At 38.0% G+C, this 19,088-nt stretch overlaps 4 protein-coding genes across 4 annotated transcripts; 2 read left to right on the top strand and 2 right to left on the bottom strand.

Moving 5' to 3' along the window:
• Positions 1 to 165: 165 nt before the first annotated feature.
• Positions 166 to 8,954, top strand: LOC110759071 (DNA/RNA polymerases superfamily protein). Its single transcript, XM_021961097.2, has 19 exons — positions 166 to 1,330; positions 1,734 to 1,943; positions 2,039 to 2,172; positions 2,263 to 2,329; positions 2,690 to 2,748; positions 3,712 to 3,829; positions 3,950 to 4,063; positions 4,467 to 4,598; positions 4,679 to 5,095; positions 5,673 to 5,723; positions 5,890 to 5,960; positions 6,118 to 6,202; positions 6,447 to 6,599; positions 6,733 to 6,807; positions 6,903 to 6,992; positions 7,103 to 7,150; positions 7,827 to 7,941; positions 8,037 to 8,140; positions 8,301 to 8,954. The coding sequence occupies exons 1-19, from the start codon at positions 410 to 412 to the stop codon at positions 8,409 to 8,411; spliced, it is 3,075 nt and encodes a 1,024-aa protein (XP_021816789.2). The 5' UTR covers positions 166 to 409; the 3' UTR covers positions 8,412 to 8,954.
• A 341-nt stretch (positions 8,955 to 9,295) lies between these two features.
• On the bottom strand, positions 9,296 to 15,060 carry LOC110759093 (SMAD/FHA domain-containing protein). Its single transcript, XM_021961126.2, has 12 exons — positions 14,565 to 15,060; positions 14,373 to 14,458; positions 14,119 to 14,198; positions 13,707 to 13,762; positions 13,324 to 13,372; positions 12,731 to 12,877; positions 12,462 to 12,557; positions 11,621 to 11,734; positions 11,344 to 11,474; positions 10,814 to 11,052; positions 9,899 to 10,720; positions 9,296 to 9,749 (listed from the first exon to the last, which is right to left on the bottom strand). Exons 1-12 carry the CDS (start codon positions 14,915 to 14,917, stop codon positions 9,700 to 9,702), a joined length of 2,223 nt encoding a protein of 740 aa, XP_021816818.2. The 5' UTR covers positions 14,918 to 15,060; the 3' UTR covers positions 9,296 to 9,699.
• A 186-nt stretch (positions 15,061 to 15,246) lies between these two features.
• EMB2076 (Pentatricopeptide repeat (PPR) superfamily protein) lies at positions 15,247 to 17,681 on the top strand. The gene is made up of 2 exons (XM_021961127.2): positions 15,247 to 17,063; positions 17,310 to 17,681. Exons 1-2 carry the CDS (start codon positions 15,480 to 15,482, stop codon positions 17,532 to 17,534), a joined length of 1,809 nt encoding a protein of 602 aa, XP_021816819.1. The 5' UTR covers positions 15,247 to 15,479; the 3' UTR covers positions 17,535 to 17,681.
• Positions 17,682 to 17,964: 283 nt separating this feature from the next.
• Positions 17,965 to 18,935, bottom strand: BLOS2 (biogenesis of lysosome organelles complex 1 subunit-like protein). Its single transcript, XM_021961131.2, has 2 exons — positions 18,460 to 18,935; positions 17,965 to 18,354 (listed from the first exon to the last, which is right to left on the bottom strand). The coding sequence occupies exons 1-2, from the start codon at positions 18,547 to 18,549 to the stop codon at positions 18,085 to 18,087; spliced, it is 360 nt and encodes a 119-aa protein (XP_021816823.1). The 5' UTR covers positions 18,550 to 18,935; the 3' UTR covers positions 17,965 to 18,084.
• Between the last annotated feature and the right edge of the window lie 153 nt (positions 18,936 to 19,088).

The following is a 19,088-nucleotide window of genomic DNA, read 5'->3' as shown; positions in this document are numbered from 1 at the left end:
TAATTTACCTATTATCAATAAAAAAATAATTGGTAGATAATTTACCCATGGACGAAGTTTTAATTAGTCCACATCATCGCCAAAAAAAAAAAACCCGACAGATCATCAATCGTCAAATTACATATAGGGTGCAAAGATTTAAAATATTGTAGAAACCCCCCAAGACTCCGTCAGTCACCAAGGCAAGCAAAAATCCGAAATGCGAGGCTTTGCGTTCGATAAGTAAAATACCAAAGACAGGGTTTAAGGAAGGGTTAAGGGCTTAAGGCGGCTGCTAGCTTACTGGTTGCTACTCCCCTTTCTCAGTCTCTATGAATTCCATTGCTTCTGCAAATTCATTCATCGACCCATTTCCTCTGATCCCAGTTTCATCAATTCATTTACTCCAAAAAAAATTGATTTTAATTTGATGTCCTGCGGCCAAACCACACTGCCCCCTGCAAATATCAGCAAGGAATTTACATTTCATAGGCCCTTAATTTTCCACAAAAACCCATCAATGATATCAACAACTGCGTGGAGAAATTTGGCTAAGCAAGCCATTTCGAGGAAGCAGAGGTTTCACATCAATTCGCAGTCTTTTTCACGAGCTTATAGCCTTCTGGGTATTTGCCAGGAATCGGTTTTCCCGGGAAATTTCAAGCCTTTTGAGCTGAGTTCTTGGTCAAGATTGAGGTTTTCTGAGGTGGGTTTTCGCGGGAAAGGTGCTATTTCTTCACCTGAGGATTGTATGTGTAAACCCAGTTTCTGGTCTGTGAGGAATCCGATTGGGTTTAATGGGTTTTGTCCCAAAGGGTATGCGAGCGTAGCTGAGGCTGTATCTTCCACTGATGTTGAGGAAGATGTGTCTGTTGTTGATGAAGTTCAAGAATTATTGCAACAAATGAGTATAGAGGAGAAGAGGGAGGCCCAATATAAGCAGCGGACTAGGCTGAATAGAGCGAGAGGAATGGGGCAAGGGAAGTACCACATGCTTAAGAGAAGACAGATAAAGATTGAAACTGAAGCATGGGAACGGGCAGCCAAGGAGTACAGGGAGCTTATGATGGACATGTGTGAGCAGAAGTTAGCACCCAATTTGCCATACATGAAGTCTTTGTTTCTTGGTTGGTTTGAGCCTTTGCGCAATGCCATTGACAAAGAGCAAGACCTGTGTCGGAAGGGAAAGAATAAGGCAGCTTACGCACCGTATATTGATCAGTTACCAGCTGATATGATGTCAGTTATTACAATGCATAAGTTGATGGGATTGCTGATGACCGGTGGCGAACATGGAACTTGCAGGGTGGTAGCAGCTGCTTGCACGATAGGTGAAGCCATTGAGCAGGAGGTTTGAACTTTGCTTTACTCATATTCTTCGTGGACACTTTGATTCGGTTTCATCTACTTGGTTAATAGTCCATGCTCTTCCATTCATGAGTAGAATTGCGGTCATTTACTTATTTATTTATTCGTTTAGTTTAGTTTGTCTTTGCTGGAATCCATTTAATGGTGATGCCGTTGTGAAATTCCTATTTTTGCCTTTGTTTCAAAGCATGTCAAGTTTGTGTGGACATTGGGTTGAGGCACGTTCTAAAATCTAAACCTTAGTGCCTTGCTCTTTGTTTCTTATTGTTCTCTAGCTGGACTAAGTAAAGCAGTATTCCTAAGGCTTGGTTTTCTTACTCTACACAGTGTCATCCAGCCCATCTCTCCTAGATGAGCACTGATGTGTCACTGCTTCAATGCATCAGGTTAGAATACACAAGTTCTTGGAAATGACGAGAAAGAAAAAGGTTAACAAAGATCAGGAAAATGGAGAGTCTGATGCTGCAATGAAGGAACAAGAGAAGTTGAATAAAAAAGTCACTAATTTGATGAAAAAACAAAAACTGAAAGCGGTGAGAGGGATAGTGAGCAAACATGATGCTTCAAAATCATGGAGCCTGGAAGCCAGGGCTAAGGTTTGCATGGCTTATTTCTTTTACTGGTAAAACGTTATCAGCATTTTATTCACATGCATTCTAAAGGGGTGCTTTTTTCCCTTTGTAAATTTTAGGTCGGCAGTCGTTTGATTGAATTGTTGACTCAAACAGCTTTTATACAACCTCCAGCTGACCAGTTAGCAGATGGTCCACCGGATATACGACCTGCATTTGTACACACATTTAGGACTGTTGCAAAAGATGCAAAGTATTTATTAGTCTGTCCTATTGATAACTCTATACCTCCCCCTCCCCTCCGGATAATTTTGAATAATGATGTGGAATTTTCTCTCAACAGGAATGCCAGCAGAAGATATGGTGTTATTGAATGTGACCCTCTTGTTCTCAAAGGCCTTGAGAAAACAGTAAGCAAATCTGATCCTTTTTCCGTTCTGTTATTCTTGAAACAATTGAAGTTTTCTGTTGACACTTGGAACGAGGCAACTATATATATATATTATATAAACTTAATAGTTTCTTCTTTTCACGATCTAGGAATGTTATATAGATAAGATAGTTTGATAGTATTGAAATTGATTCAAGGCTAATAACATCGTCTGTAGAGCATTGTTCACTTGTCCCTGGCAGGTGATGCAGTGTTGGCTAAACTACTTGTGTATAAAGTTTCTCATTTCCTGCCAAAGGACACATGTCAAGAAATTCTTGCAGGAATTTTATTTCCTTCTTTAATGCATGATATATTAATAATTGTTACTGTTTAACAGGCAAGGCACATGGTGATTCCTTATATGCCGATGTTGGTACCACCATTGAACTGGACAGGGTATGGAAAAATCAGTTATCTTTTTATCAGTTTTGCCCTATTTTATAGTTCATTTTTTAAAATCCTTTATTCGAAGTTCATATATGATCAGATTTAAGGCTTTGTAAATTCAGAAAATTGGTAATGGATGGGATGGGATGTGTAGAAGTTATTCTAATATTTCCTCAATATCTTCCCCCCTAGCCTTCCCTCCCTTCTTGCTAAGATCATCAGATACAAGATACAAGTAAGAAACTAAATCTGCAGTTCTTTTTTTTTTTCCCCTGGAAAAGAAACATAATTTTATTATAGTAGGAAAGCTACATACAAAGAGTGGATAAGGTATCCACAATCTGGAAAGAACAAGTAAAAACAAGAAATTACAACTCAAAAGGATGTAAAACAGAACATGCTCACTAGATAAAAAATTATAATCTCACTTAAGAGCTGCTAACAAATCCAACATTATAGAAGAATGAGCTTAATGAATCAAGTGCTTTCACCATCATAGACGTTAAAGTTCAGGTTTATCTTAATTTTCAAACTAGCATGGGGAGGGTGTTTCTATTTTCATCCACTAAACTATTCACACATACCTTTTCCATGAAAAGTTTCCACCATTTTACTCTCACTTTTTTTCTGGAGAGAACTTGTATTATTGTGGATCTGAGATGTAGATGGACAATAGGATTTGATATAGAAATAGAGTAGGGTGACTCCAATAAATTCAAACTTTAAAGTTGGCATGATTCAACTTTCTTAGTGCATCTGGACATAGAGAATGGGAATTCAACTTCTTCAGAGTTCTGTTTGGTTTCAGGACCAATGATTAAAAAAAAAACCCATTTTTAGGTGTCCTACTGTTGTTTAGATCTTTATGAGACATAATTTCAGATTTATTTTTTTGAGAGGTTAGCCTGTTTTTATCCTCTTTTGTGTTTTTGTAAATTCATCTTACTCCCCTCACTTTGGGTCTTTTTGCAGTTATGACAAAGGAGGGTACTTTTTCCTACCATCCTATGTCATGCGCATTCATGGAGCTAGACAGCAGCGTGAAGCAATTAAGAGGACCCCAAGGGAGCAACTGGAACCAGTTTTTAAGGTTTATATACATAGAAATGTTGTCCTCTTGAAAACTTTTATTGAACTCGACCAACATTAAGAGTGTGGTGCCTTCTGTGCTGATTCTCATATTTGTAAATTTTGTGTATCTCCTGGCCAGGCCCTGGATACTCTTGGGAATACCAGATGGAGAGTTAATAAGAGGGTACTTAATGTTGTAGATAGAATATGGGCTACCGGAGGCCGTCTCGCTGATTTGGTGGACCGTAATGATGTGAGTTTACGAGTCATATTTTTCTTTTCTTTGAAATATTTCCAGTTAATGTGCTTGCCTTTCCTATAAAAATAATGTACTTGCCTTCTTAATTATTTTCTAATTTATAGTACTCCAATCTCTCCCCCCACCCACCCAAAAGAAAAAGAGAAGTCCAAGTACATATTAGAGGTTGGTTGGTTAACGTTTAACATACTTGACAAATTCCAAACAATACCAACGTTAATCGGTTTGGGAAATTCAGAACTGAACCAAACTGGTTGGTTTAATCAGTTTTTGAATTTTTTTGCACGCTCCTTCATTTTACTTCCAAATTATTGATATTAATCTTGTGCTATCTCAGGAAATTTTAGTTCATTGAAATTGATCTGAAGCTTGTTTTCTTGATATTTCCATATTTCAGGTTCCTTTACCAGAGGAACCAGATACTGAAGATGAAACACTGCTTAAGAAATGGAAATGGAAGGTGAAGTCTGTGAAGAAAGAGAACATGGAGAGGCATTCACAGCGTTGTGACATAGAACTTAAACTAGCTGTAAGATTTATTTCACTTTCTGTGAAGTCATTAACCATAACATACTTAGAATATGTGAAACTCATTTTACGGAGGAGCAGGTAGCACGGAAGATGAAGGATGAAGAAGGTTTTTACTATCCACACAATCTTGACTTTCGGGGCCGTGCATATCCTATGCACCCATACTTGAATCATCTCGGTTCAGATCTATGCCGGGGTATTTTGGAGTTTCAAGAGGGACGCCCCCTTGGAAAGTCAGGCTTAAGTTGGTTGAAGATACACTTGGCAAATCTATATGCTGGTGGTGTGGACAAATTATCTCTTGAGGGGCGAATAGCATTTACTGAGAATCACTTAGATGATATATTTGATTCTGTGGACAAACCACTAGAAGGAAGGCGCTGGTGGTTGAAGGCAGAAGATCCATTTCAATGCTTGGCTGTGTGCATTAACCTTGCTGAAGCTTTGAGAAGCTCTTCTCCAGAGACTTTTATTTCACATATTCCTGTACATCAGGTACTTTCACAAAGGGAGCCCCACAAGTAATCAATTAGTTTTGGATGTTTAAATTATGTGGTTTCGGACATTTTTGAAGGAGATTCTGTGTTCTATGTATTTTTCTTGTGTTAAGAGTTATAAGTTATAACAGAATTAAACTGGAAAAGTACAAATGTGTGCACCGCCTTGTGTAAAGGAAGCTAGCATAGATCTATGCTTTGTGTAAGGCATAGATCTTTTCTGCGGTTGACTGTTCACACATGCATACATACCTTTCGGCTTCTTCTTTTGGGTGGGGTAGGGGAATCCTGAGGGGATTTGTTTCTTATACTCATAACCTCCTTCCTTGAGGTCTATGTTGAAACAACCCAAGAAGTAGGTTTAGATGGCTTTGTTTCCATTAGTTAAGTACTTGGATACTGGAATTATCTAGTATGGTAGCCTATAGGGAACTTATCAGGTGATTTTGTGTTTTTCAAATGAGGGACTGTTTGCTTAAGCAATGGCTCTTTTTAATATAAATTGTGCCTGCCCTCTTATTATTCATTAAACCATATTATGTTTACATTTCTTGCTTTTAACTGATGTTCTCTAGGATGGCTCGTGCAATGGTTTACAACACTATGCTGCCCTTGGAAGAGACAAGGTATTTCTTTGTTTCAATTTTATTTTACAGTAGGTCATACATGGTTCACCTTTTTCCCCCACCCTCTCCCTCCCTCCCTCCCTCCCTCCCTTGTCTACCTATGGTATAGCAGAAATTGCATGCATTTGTTTCATATATATTGTCTCATTGGAAAGTTTCCATTCAGTTGGGAGCAGCTTCTGTCAATCTGGTTACAGGAGAGAAGCCTGCAGATGTTTACTCAGGAATAGCTGTTAGGTAAGCGGTTTATGACAAAGGTGTAGGTTTCCATCACATGATGGGTATAGAACCCCATAATTTACACGAGTTTTATTTGTCTCAATTTCCATGGAAGCTGTCATCATGTCATGAGTAAGTAATATTATGATAATTAAGTATCAAATTCACGGTGCAGGGTACTGGAAATCATGAGAAGAGATGCACAGAAGGATCCTGTAGTTTTTCCAGAGGCATTGCGTGCAAAATTATTAATTAATCAGGTTCATTTTACAACTGTTAAGTTCATTCTTTTGATGCATATGTTACTAAAACAAAGTGGATAACCTGATATTGGAGTTAATAACTTAATATCATTCAAATTCCGTAACAAAACATGTGCGGGTTACTGATATATCAGAAAATATGTGGTTGTCGTCCGATTGCTTTGTGTGAACTGGCATTTCTTTGACTTACTGCTTATATCGTGCAACTGATGGTTGACCCTGATGGCTGGCCATACTTTAGGTGGATAGGAAATTGGTGAAGCAGACTGTGATGACATCAGTATATGGTGTCACTTACATTGGTGCTCGGGATCAAATCAAGAGGAGGTTGAAGGAACGTGGTTCCATTTCAGATGATGCAGAGATCTTTGGTTGTGCTTGTTATGCTGCAAAGGTAATAGAAAGTTCATATTGTGAGGGTGCCCTTTTCTTCTCCATGTAATTAGAAATAATTTCTCATATGCACGTGACCATGTGTACATGTGGATTTTATCTTTGTAAGACAAGATTCTGTATATAATTGGCAGATCACCTTAACTGCTTTAGGAGAGATGTTTGAAGCTGCACGAGGTATCATGAGCTGGCTTGGCGAATGTGCAAAAGTTTGTAGCAGATTCCTCTTTTTTGTTTTTTGTTTTTCTCTCTCTCTGCCAATGTTTTCCTGATTTTTTGAGATTTTTTTTTTCTTGATTTGCAGATAATTGCATCTGAAAACCAACCGGTACGGTGGACAACTCCGCTTGGACTTCCAGTTGTGCAACCTTACCGTAAATTCGGAAGGCATCTTGTGAGTATTACAAATTCCGCTAAGTCAACAAGGGTTGTCAATATTCTTATTGTATTCATAGTTACTAAATGTTTAAATCAATCATTAACTGATGGTTAAATTTGTTGCAGATTAAAACTTCCCTTCAAGTTTTGACGTTACAGCGAGAAACAGAAAAGGTACTGTAGTTTTCATCGTTGGTAATTCTATCTTTTTAGTCCTGCCATTTAGTGTTATTTTCAAGCTCACACTCATATCACTCATAATCACATTAGTTGAGATATCCAGATTTTTCTAGTTTTTAAGACTGAAAGGATTTTGCTAGCAACGCATTGTCTTATTTCATTTCATACGCGGGACACCGACCATGTGCTTTTTACTTATATTTTCTTCTTTTGTACAATTTGATAAGGAATATTTGAAATTTCTGCACCTGCATTATGCAATTCTCCACCTCCTGCCCCAGGAAGTGGCAGCAGAGGACTTTTTCCTCTCTCTTCTCACTGGTTAATCCTTCAGATTAATGTTTGTGCAAAAACTTCTTCCACAGAACTATGGTAGTGAAATGGTTGATTCATTATGAAGCCCTTCCCTTAGTAGTTTTCACATCATCATTAGAATCATGGAAGTTAACTTGGATCGGTCTTTTTGTATTTAGCAAAAGAAAGGAACAAAAAAAATCATGCCATCTTTGGGTTGCCTCATGCCTGATTGTTTTATTTTTGACAAGTTTAACTAACCACATCGTTATGGCAATAAAGGCTAAAAGAAAAAAGAAATCACCAAATGAGCATTGTTTTACATATTTTAAGTTTCCGAGCCTCAAATCTTAAAACTAAATTTTGTTTATGATAGGTCATGGTCAAGAGGCAGAGGACGGCTTTCCCACCAAATTTTGTTCATTCTCTTGATAGTTCTCATATGATGATGACTGCGATTGCCTGTAAAAAGGCAGGCTTAAGCTTTGCAGGTCTGTTCTTGTGCACTCCATTGTAATTAGTTGCCTCTCTCTCTCTCAGGGCACGTAGACACTTATAATAGCTATGTAATAACATATGATTACAGGAGTTCATGACTCATACTGGACACATGCGTGTGACGTGGATGAAATGAACAAGATACTTCGTGAAAAGTTTGTCGAACTCTATGAGACTCCAATACTAGAGAATGTACAGTATCTTCTCTTCTGAAATGCTCCTTTCAAGTTTAAATTGAAAAGAAACGTTTACGCCATCATGAAGCATCACAACTGCATTCTTTGAAGATGCAAACAATTTTATTTTATGGTATTGTCTTAGTGATCTAACCCATCATCTGTTTTGTGTCCAGTTATTGGAGAGCTTTCAGCAGTCCTTTCCCGCATTAATGTTCCCCCCCTTGCCTGAACGGGGTGACTTTGACTTAAGGGATGTCTTAGAGTCGCCGTATTTCTTTAACTAATAGATAGAGAGTTATCTTTCATTTGAAACTGCGTCTGTTCTGCCTCTGGTGTTCACACTCTGCTTCTATCTATGAGCATGCCAAGAAGGAAGCTGCCTGCTCGAACAACCCAGGCAGAGACTCGCTGCATTATGGCTGTATATATCTGGAAAGGGTTCTTCATTCAGATGTCAGTGCCCATACGCCACCTGTGTACAGCCAACCATTAACTTGAGAGTTTCTGAATACCCGTATGCACGTAAATGCAGTCGAAGCTAATCCAAGGCTGGTACATGGAACAAGCTTCTTCTGTATAGGAAGCTGAGAAACAAAGATGTTATAATGCTTTATACAGCAAGTCAAGTATACATGGTGTAGATTCCTGTGAAGTATGCAAAAGCTTTGTGGCTGATTCAAGCAATATCTAGTCTAAACTTCATGGCCCAGATTTATGTCGATGTCTTTATTCTTTTCTTGTAAATTTGAGCGACAAATTTGGTTAAACAGATTTGTAAATAATTGGGAATCAATTCGTTCACATTTAATCAAAATACAATTTGACTATGAATGAAAGGGCCTGTTATACGAGTAATTTTAAACTTGAAATCATGAAAGAAATTTTATTTTAATTTTTTATGAAAGAAATCATGAATAATTTAATAAATCTCTATATTAGCAAATGATTTATATGATTGCTTCATTTGCTAATATAAACAGGAATATTTGCCCATTGGTCCTTTTCAGTACGGTGCACGGGCCAATTTCGCTCGACTTTTCATTTTTTATTTTCTTCACCCGATTACCATAGTTTGACATGAAGATGGATTATTAGGATTCACAATCGTACGATCAAATATTGTATGATGATCTGACGACGTACATAAAAACAACCGGAAATGAAAATATATACATAAATATATTGTACTTGTTGGCATTATATTATCAAACCTTGTTAGAGAACTTGGAAGCTTAATCTCTTTCTTGTTCTTTTCCATCTGATAGTGATACAAGCAATGGTTGAAACTTGAAAGTATGAAGGTACATGATCGGACTAAGTTTTACATTTGGGTTTGCAACAGTGATTCAGAGATCTGTTTGTGTCTTCATCTCTATACAATCAGTCCCTAAACTGCTTTTTCATGATCGTAATCCAGCCTCAACTTTCAACCTGATTACAAAATACGTGAGCTACCAAACAACTCCATCAGTGCGTCTCCCAGTTGTTGCTCCATCCATGACATTTTAGGCGCATAAACGTTGGTTCAAGCAATATACTGTCACTTCTTGGTGACCATGGGTGCATTCGGATCTAGTAGCCATAGCGACTGTTCAAGGAAGTTCGTCCATCGCCGGATTGTCCTGCACGAAACATAAAGATAAGCACCAACATGAAACGAGGTTTTTCAAAAAGACAAAACAAATCAGCAATCAGTACTCTTCTCCTCCCCACCTCGCAAAAGCGAGTATAGAAGGTAATAACACAGAACAGGAAAGCAAAATAGCTTTACCTTCAGGAGGCACCCACGTTTCATCGGAATTAGTATCAAGAAATGAAGGTTTCTCAGGACCGAGAACTCGTTTAGGCTTCTTCTTATCCTTGCTCAATTGTTTCCCTTCTTTAACATCTTGGGTCTCATCATCTGGTGCATAATAGCCTCTTTTATGTTTTAACAACAGTGCCACAGCATCCTCTGCCATGAATTCAGCTCCTGTGGAGGATGCCGGCTGTTGACGAGAATCACTATCATTTTCTTTAGACTCATGAACTTGTTTCCGCTTCCGTATAATCAAACCAGGGGCAGCATTTTCAATCCCAGATTCCATGTTAACTTTAGCATCACTGACATTCTCCAAAATTTTCTTCCTGTCTTGGTAGTCAACGAATTCACCAGCCTCGTCCTCATTTGAAGGTGCTGCCTCTTGATGACCCTTCTCCATTTTTTTGTCCTCAACAGCCCCAAGCCATTGTGGCTTTACAACAGTATACACAACGTTTTTTCCTTCTGTTGCATCAGTTACAATCTCGTTAGCTGCCAGCTCTGTGCTCGATTTAATGCTAACCTCTGTAGTTCCCTCTTTCAGTAAAGAGTCATTTGCTGGTTTTCCAGGTTGGCTGCTTTCCTTTGGTTCCATTGGAGGTTGCTTTTTTATGGCAGGAGCAGGAGTTTCAGATTTGTTAGGTTTTGACTCTTGCATCTCTTGCACTTTTGAATCCCTTTTCTTCGCAGCTTCTCCAGATGGGTCAGCAATCTTCAAAAGAAAGATTATCCTGTCCAATTCAGACTGGAGAGCTGATAGTTCCTTTTGGAGTTCCTCAGTTTTATTAAGCACTAACAAGAAGGAAAGCAACAACAATAAGCGAAAGCAGAAAACACTCACCTATAACCAATTATCAACAATAAGTGGTAGCACAAAACACTCACCAAGCTGAGATGAAAGCCCTGACATGTATGCATCCAGTGCATCTGCAGCATCAGTTTCGTCTGTAGTTTTTGATGCCATTTTGTTTTTCTCAATTGAAAGCAATTCTTTCTTTTCTTCCATTTCTTTCATGATAGCATCTTTCTTGTCAAGAAGAGTATCAGAGGTTTCAACAGATGGGTTTTCACCCGCCTTTTTACTGGAAGGCTTCTTTGTTCTGTCATAGAATTCATCATCATCGCTGCAAAATAACAAATCATTACAATCATCAACTACAAATAAATTCAGAAATCTTATCTTACTGACAAATAAAGCATGACATTTCTAATAGTCATCTAAATTCAAAGTTAATCATGAAATCACAACTTCATGATTGCTATCATAAGAATACCCTGATCAAATCTAAAAACCATCCAAACAAATTCACATGGTCCGAGCATTCTGCACAGCTGTAATTGAGTTTTCTATTGCACAACCATTAAGAGTAGAAGTACCAACACTTCCAGATAGGTATTTGTTATTAATATAATACCTCAAAAGTTCTTCTTCTTCGTCAGTTGCTCCTTTCTTCTTACCATAAGATAGCTTCCCAACACGTGCACCCAAACTTTCTCGTATACTCTCATTTAGTGTCTCTTCCAAATTTTCAAGTTCTTCCATAATCTGTTAAAATTTTAAACAAATAAAATGTTAACCAGAAGTTTCCCCTCTCTTTCCTCTGTGGAGTTGGACACGCAAAATCTTGTGTTTATCAACTACCAGTGTAAAGGAGAAATGAACCAGCATATGCCTATTTGTGAAGAATTTACCTGTGCTATTCTCTGTTCATTTCGAGCAATCTGAGTTTGTTGTCCTTGACTCAAACCACCTTGAGAGATGTCTTTAGCACGAATAGCATCTATCTCTTTCTTCATGTGAGCAATCTACAAGAAGAAAAATGAAATAAAAAGGATATTAGAAAAAATAAGATTTACCATAAAGCTTAGGACCTTTATAAAGAATACTTGTTGAGTTTCTAATAGGACAATTTGATTGGTAACCATTTCAACATTCTAGATAAAGGGAGAACAAGTCTGCATTAACAAATTTTCTATCATCAACCTTCAAAGGTTTCCCAATCTTTTATTCTTTGTATTCTCGTGAAAAAATGGAAAGCAATGAGAACGGGTCAGTTTTGTCAAAGTGAGGCAGTGTATCTTTAACCACAAGGTAAACAAGATAGAAACCGATAAATAAGAACTACAAGAGCCACTTTCAACCATTTTTAATTGGTGCACTATTTCTATTATTAAAATGCAAGTACATGAATTATTGCTCTCCTCAAACACCAAGCAACATATACTGTTTCAATATGGTCATAACAGGTACACTGGTTGTGCTTGTGACTTTTCTGAATGCCAATTCAAGAACTGCTTTTCTCCAATACCAAGAAATATACACAACTCGAAACAATAAGATGCTAACTATACATCTTGAAGGTAAAAACAATTTGCAACAGAGAGACCTAACACATGCAGGAAGATAGCATTTCAATGATTAAAAGCAGGGAGAATATCTTGAGGGTATAAACAGTGGGCAACCAAATGATCTAACATACAGGGGAGATAGCATTTCATTAACAAAAATGCAAGAAGAATTAATACCACTTGCCTTTTCCAATCTTTTAAGTACTTTTTCACGCGTTTTTTCCTGTTTTTCTGTTAGCTGTCCTTTGTATGTTTGCCAAGTTACTTCTTCACCATCATCCTAAAATTCCAAAACCACAGAAGTCAGTGATATATATGATAGAAATATCTTCTTTCAATTCATCATAAAGAAAACATCACACTTGAAGAAAATAGAAGGATATGTAATGCAGTTTAGGAAATCTCTATTCAAAACATAATTTAAAAAGGAAGTGATCATTAAATCCCACATACCTCAGCTTCTTCAATAGCATCCTCTTCCATGCCCCATGAGATGCCATCAGCAAGAGAAGCTTCCAGTCTTGCTCGTTGAAGTGATGCTTCCTGATCTAGGATATCTTCACGCATTTTGGCCACTCTTAAAAGCTTCAGGTCTTTTTCCTACAATATAAAACCAGACAATAATCCATGACCTATCCATGAGAATATGCTCTGCTTTGAACCCTAACTTGGTTGCTATCTTTTTTAGGCAACCCAAGCCCCTCCTGGTAGCAGTGGTACCAATTCTATTTGCATGAGCCATTTGACTATGCTTGATGTGAACAAAATCTGGACATGAATAAATTGAAAAACCTAACTTGACCCCATTAACATACTCTTTACAAAATTAACTGTAGTGTCATCAAGTGGATAAGAAGGTAGAGAAAATTCTTGAGGATTATTCTGAAAGAAAATGCAACTATTTTGAACGCTAACATATTCTGAGTGCTTAGTTCATTTTCATTGTCTTAACTTCTGTAGCTCAAAAAAATCTCCTCTTACAATTCTTCATAATCAGGTGAACAAAAAAAATATAACACATACAGATTTAAATAAGAAAGTCTTACCGGTGGCATCAACTCAGATGGTCCTTGGAAAATGTACAGACGAGATGAACTATATAAAAACAGAAAGAAGAATAATCAGAAGTGTCTCATAGAAGAAAAAATATGTATTTTCCACAATGACACATTCTAGGTCCATATCAATGGGTTTGGCAGTTGGCTATGAGCACTATCTGTAAAAAATCAGTCACCTATAAATTAATCCTTGATGAGTTCCTTAAGATAATCCTAAGTAACTATCCTTTGTCAAATGCCTAAATCTCATTACCTAATATACTCAAGTACCTAATAGATTAGCATTCAGAACTCTTAAGTCATAAAACATGGGAAAATAAGGATCAACATAGGAAGTGAATGGATTGGGATCAAGATAATAAGATACTCACTGCCCAAAACGGATGACATCACCAACACATAAATCCACGTAAACCTTTTTATTCACCTGATTATTAGACAGGAGAAAATTGTTAGGAACAATATTAAATACTCGCAATTTATAGCAACAAGAGCCTTTGTATGAGAGTATACAAAAACCCCAGCTGTTCACAGTACAAACTTAATTCCTAATTTGAAAACAGGTTGAAGATGGACCAGGTCAATGCAAGTTTTCATTTTAAAACTGAAAGAAGAAAAAAAACACCCAAGGCCAAAAACAAGGTTGAAGGACAGATATTACAATTAATGTTAAATATGTATTAGAAGAATAAAAAACTAAGCACATGGAACACAACACAATACAATCCAATGTTTCAAGGCATACAAACAATGCGAGGAAAGCAATCAGCTGCATAGAAATACCTGATTCTTGTTGATGAAAGTACCATGAGTACTGCCGAGATCATAAAGATATGCCTCCCCACTTCTCTTGAACTGGAGGACTGGAAAATTTTCAAGTCACCATTATAGATTTAGCGCAAAAATCTCTTAGAATGCATTAAGCCTAAGAACTGTTGAATCTATAATAAAATCAAATGTAATACAATTATAGTACACATACATACATGAAAACATCACCAAGTTAAAATGTAAAGGAAAAAGAAGTGCTTAATTACCAGCATGGAAGCGAGAAACGGTCGGATGCTCCAGGACAAAGTCGCAGAGGTCTATACGGCCAAACATGTAAGCTCCTTTCTCATATCTGAAATTTTCAATTTTCAATCAGAAACAACTTCTACAACGCTATAGCATAACGTGAAAAATTAACTTCCATGGAAAAGTAAGAAGAAGAAGCAGAAGAAGCTTACACATCAAATTGGTTGATGATAGCGCCGTCCTTGAGGACCTCGAGTTGGAACTGGTGACACGGAGCTGCACTCCAGGGAGGGATCGTGTAGGGAACGGCAAAGCCTTGAGATTGGGGCTTCAAGGTCTGCTTGGCATTGTCCTCAGCTGCTTCTGTTGAATCGTTAATGGATGAATTGGATTGGGGTTGGTCTTCCGCGATAGGGGCTTCAGATTGTGGCGGAGGGCTAGGGTTTTTGGCAGGTGGAGGACCCATTGGGGGCTTCATCGTAATTGCAGACGAAGATGTTTCGGCCGGTTCGCTCCTTAGGGTTTCGTGGACAGGGTCTGGTGGAGGAGCCATGGCGGTCGTCATTGTGCTACAGATGGAGAGGCAGAGGCGCTGAGCCTTAGAGAGCCGTCGACCGCCAAATTTAATGGGCCGGGTTAAGATTTTGGCGCTTATTTGTAATGTTACGAGTTCGCTCTGCGGTTCATTTTTCTGGCACAAAACGTTGTCGTATCTGGATGTTATTTAGCAGAACAGATTCAACAAAGCGGTCCCTCTCAGCAAATGGAGATACAAGCTCTCTTTTCTGTCTCCTGTATAGAAGAAGAAGAAGAAAAGGAACATAATTTACCAAATTATGAGCTATAGTTTTCCAGCTGATGGGTTTTATTGGTCTTCTCAACTCGTGAATTTTGTTGCAATTTAGAATTTTTTTTCACCATGAAAAATACTTGCTTGGAGCTTGAGAAAGGTGTTGTTTTGATGGAACAGGGGCGTGAGCTTCATCTTCATCTTTCAAGCTGAATTCTCAAACTGGGTCATGCTCTTGAGGTTAGTTTTCTCATCAAACCACTTCATATGGTTGAAGAAAGACTGGAGTTTGTATCTTTGTGTATTTCTGTGTTAGTTTTTAATTCTGGGTTCAGTTATGGGGGAGGTGATGAGGGTTTCAGTTTCCATAGTGATTATGTCAAATGGGTTTCATTTCCAACATAAACCATTTAACCCAAATAGTTCTGTGCGTAAAATTGGCTATCGGCATTCTCGTCAGTGTTTAGTTTCTATGTGGTTACCCAATATGCTGCCAATAAATTTGACAAGTGCATGTACAAGGAAGGCAAAATCTCTGACTTTACCAAACATGGTGGCTGGTGTCCAATCTGGTTTGGTTTGTGAAGAAGAGGAAGAAGATAAAGTGGTTCAAAGAGAAGGAGGCTATGACGCTTCTTTTGTTAAGCAGAAATTGCCTCCATGGGGAGAGTTGGCAATTGATGAGGACTTGGATATTGAACCTGAGGTTCCCATTCAACCCGAATCATGTTTAAAAAGGAAGGCTTCATTGAATGTAAATAGGGTAAGCTTTTTAGAGGAGATGGACGAAGAAACGTTATCAAAGCGGATTTTGGTGCTTAGTAGAACAAACAAAACTAGAAGTGCATTGGAACTGTTTACTTCCATGGAACTATCAGGTCTGCTTCCTAATTTACATGCATGTAATTCGTTATTATCTTGCCTTTTGAGAAATGAGTTACTTGATGATGGCTTGAGAGTATTTGAATTTATGAAGAGAAAGAAGCTAGCCACAGGGCATACTTATAGTTTAATACTGAAAGCAGTTTCGGTTGCTGAGGGCTGCAGCTCTGCCATTGAAATGTTTGTGGCAATGGAAGAGGAAAGTGAAGTGAGCGACAGTTTTGATACCATCGTCTATAACACAATGATATCAATTTGTGGTAAAGTGAACAATTGGCGTGAAACTGAGAGATTATGGAGACATATTAAGGAGAATGGCCTTACTGGATCACGAGTTACTTATTGCCTTTTAGTTAGCATTTTTGTTCGTTGTGGTCAGCACGAACTAGCTCTTGATGCTTACAATGAAATGATTCAAAACAAATTTGAACCTGGGAATGATACAATGCATGCTATCATTGGTGCATGCTCAAAGGACGGAAAGTGGGATCTTGCGCTAAACATCTTTCAAAGTATGTTGGACAGTGGGCTCAAGCCAAATGCAGTTGCATTCAATGCGTTGATAAATTCACTTGGGAAGGCTGGGGAGGTTGAACTAGCATTCAGGGTATATAATATCATGAAATCTTTGGGTCATTCACCCGATGCTTACACATGGAATGCGTTACTTGGTGCATTGTATAGGGCAAATCGACATGATGATGCCCTTAGGCTTTATGAGAGTATCAAGACAAGTCAGGGCTCTCAATTGAACTCACATTTGTACAATATGGCTTTAATGTCATGCTCAAAGCTCGGACTATGGGATAAAGCTCTGAAGCTTTTGTGGCAATTAGAAGCTTCGGGGCAGTCAGTTTCAACTGCATCATATAATCTTGTAATCAGTGCTTGTGAGAAGGCAAGAAAACCTGAAGTGGCATTGCAAGTTTATGAGCACATGGTTCACCAGAAGTGCACCCCAGACACATTTACTTATCTATCACTAATAAGGGGTTGCATTTGGGGTTCTCTATGGGATGAAGTGGAGGAAATCCTGAATGTAAGTTTTTTGCTTCTTTTTTCAGGGCTATGTTAGTTTTGTGCCTCAGCTTATCTCATATCATTGCTTTTATGGGATACCATGGAAATTATGTATAAAACAACTCTTTCTAGTGAAACTCAAAAACTCTTTCTATCAATGGTGCAATTGACTCATATTGTATCCATGCATTATTGTTCTTTTGGGATTGTTTAGACCTTCAATGCCCAAAGATAATGACCTCTATAATGTTTACTTGTTCTGCAGTGGGCTGCACCAGATATGTCTCTTTATAATGCTGCCATTCAAGGAATGTGCTTAAGAGGCAAAATTGAATTAGCAAAGAAGATTTACACGAAGATGCGGGAGAACGGTCTGCAACCAGATGGGAAAACACGGGCTATGATGCTGCAAAACTTACAAAGACGTAAGAAGAAGCAGCCTCCTCGTTACAAAACAAGTAGCAAGTTCTCTTATTATCGTTGTAACTAACATCACAGAAAGATAAGCTGACAAAAGCACATAGTAGTTAGTTATCTTGTTGATGACTTGAACCAGCTGGTTGCAGAATTGTACTATATAGCAGAAACACCGGGATGGTTCATTTTGCCATTATTCATAAATTAGTCATTCAAAGAAGGTTGCTTTCATCTTTAGAAGGTGAATACTTGCGTGCCATTTTACCATTATACATAAATTAGTCATTCAAAGAAGGTTGCTTTCATCTTTAGAAGGTGAATACTTGCGTTTATGCCACGTACATTATCGGTTGACAATCGTTCACATCTGTTTCTATGATCGACTGCTCAAAGCAAACCTTTTGTCAGATTGCTAAAATTTGAAGTTTGTGCAAAAGACTTTTTGTTTTTATACAATTGAAATTCAAAACTACTCTAAACCACTTTTAAATGTACACAGTGTGTTTACTTCAAGCAGGGCACTTTTCATTTCCAATTTCAAAGCATTTCACACCCAAAAAACACCCACAGATTGCCACAAAATTTAAACCAAAAGCAAAATAATTTTCACAAACACTTAAAACTTAGGAAGGAGACGGATTCTGATACACAGATTGGACTTTGGACTCTAACATAGACACATATCTATCCAGCACTGAAATCACAGCTTCGAACTCCGTGACTTGCTGCTCTATAACGTCAATCTGCTTCACATACTCTTCAAAGCTGCCGCTTTTCGACTTGAGCTGCTCCACGAAGACGCTCAGCCCAGAGGCCACGTCGCCGAAGCCTTTGTACTCTTCGGCCACTCTCAGATTCATCTTCTCCAAAAGGTCCAGGTGGTTGGTTGATCCCTGATCAAAATGAATTCATATCAACAAGTACTCAGTTCTTAGATCAATTGATGATCGCAGAAATCGATTTGAAAAGGTTGAAGATTGGGGTTTCAGATATGGAACCTGGAGCTCGGATTTGACCATGGTGGAGACGCTGGTGAAGAGATCGTTGAGAGACTCGGCGAGCTCGTCTTGCTCCTCCTTCGCAGCCATTGGAAATTGGGTTCCAACTGTTTCACCCAAAGGCCAATAACGAATTTTTTGCTTTATTAGTGCTAACACCGCTATCGGAAACCGCGGGTTAAGAGTCTCAGACTGTTTAGAACGGCGACTATAACGTGCGCTTTCGGGAATAAAAAGCAATATCTGGGTTTTACCCGGGAATGGGGTTTCGAGTCCCAGTGTCTATGAGTTTAATATATTATCGCTCCTCCCTATAAAAAAGCTCATGAAAAAAAAAATAATCAGAACAAAAATATTTTGGTAAATAAAAACTCATTAAATTTGGGGATTTTATCCTGCTCTTTGCATTTCTACAATTTCTGATAACCATGTGCCCATCACTGAGAAACCAAAAGAAAAAAAGAAAAAAAGAAAATTAAGCCATTCTGCTATGTTCAAATTATTATTATTTTTTGTTTCAGTCAATTGTTCTTTGCATATATATATATAAATGAACTTACATAGGTAAGTCCTACATATTAGAGAGGTGGTTAGATCATTAGAATATGGTGCAATGTTTAACAAATTTA

The sequence above is a fragment of the Prunus avium genome, chromosome 3 (genome assembly GCF_965620075.1).
Source record: "Prunus avium chromosome 3, drPruAviu1.hap1.1, whole genome shotgun sequence".
NCBI lineage: Eukaryota > Viridiplantae > Streptophyta > Magnoliopsida > Rosales > Rosaceae > Prunus > Prunus avium.
This window is presented reverse-complemented; position numbering and strand designations above follow the sequence as displayed.

Bases quoted from the DNA above. Each gene is read 5' to 3' on its own strand.
- BLOS2 (XM_021961131.2), bottom strand. From the start codon at position 18,549: ATGGCTGCGAAGGAGGAGCAAGACGAGCTCGCCGAGTCTCTCAACGAT. The intron at 18,355-18,459 runs GTTCCATATCTG...CATTTTGATCAG, and splicing joins TGGTCAAATCCGAGCTCCAG to GGATCAACCAACCACCTGGA.
- EMB2076 (XM_021961127.2), top strand. From the start codon at position 15,480: ATGGGGGAGGTGATGAGGGTTTCAGTTTCCATAGTGATTATGTCAAAT. The intron at 17,064-17,309 runs GTAAGTTTTTTG...CTTGTTCTGCAG, and splicing joins AAGTGGAGGAAATCCTGAAT to TGGGCTGCACCAGATATGTC.
- LOC110759093 (XM_021961126.2), bottom strand. From the start codon at position 14,917: ATGACGACCGCCATGGCTCCTCCACCAGACCCTGTCCACGAAACCCTA. The intron at 14,459-14,564 runs GTAAGCTTCTTC...TGAAAATTTCAG, and splicing joins ATCATCAACCAATTTGATGT to ATATGAGAAAGGAGCTTACA. The intron at 13,373-13,706 runs GTGAGTATCTTA...GTTTTTATATAG, and splicing joins GATGTCATCCGTTTTGGGCA to TTCATCTCGTCTGTACATTT.
- LOC110759071 (XM_021961097.2), top strand. From the start codon at position 410: ATGTCCTGCGGCCAAACCACACTGCCCCCTGCAAATATCAGCAAGGAA. The intron at 2,330-2,689 runs GTAAGCAAATCT...ACTGTTTAACAG, and splicing joins TCAAAGGCCTTGAGAAAACA to GCAAGGCACATGGTGATTCC. The intron at 6,203-6,446 runs GTTCATTTTACA...GCCATACTTTAG, and splicing joins CAAAATTATTAATTAATCAG to GTGGATAGGAAATTGGTGAA.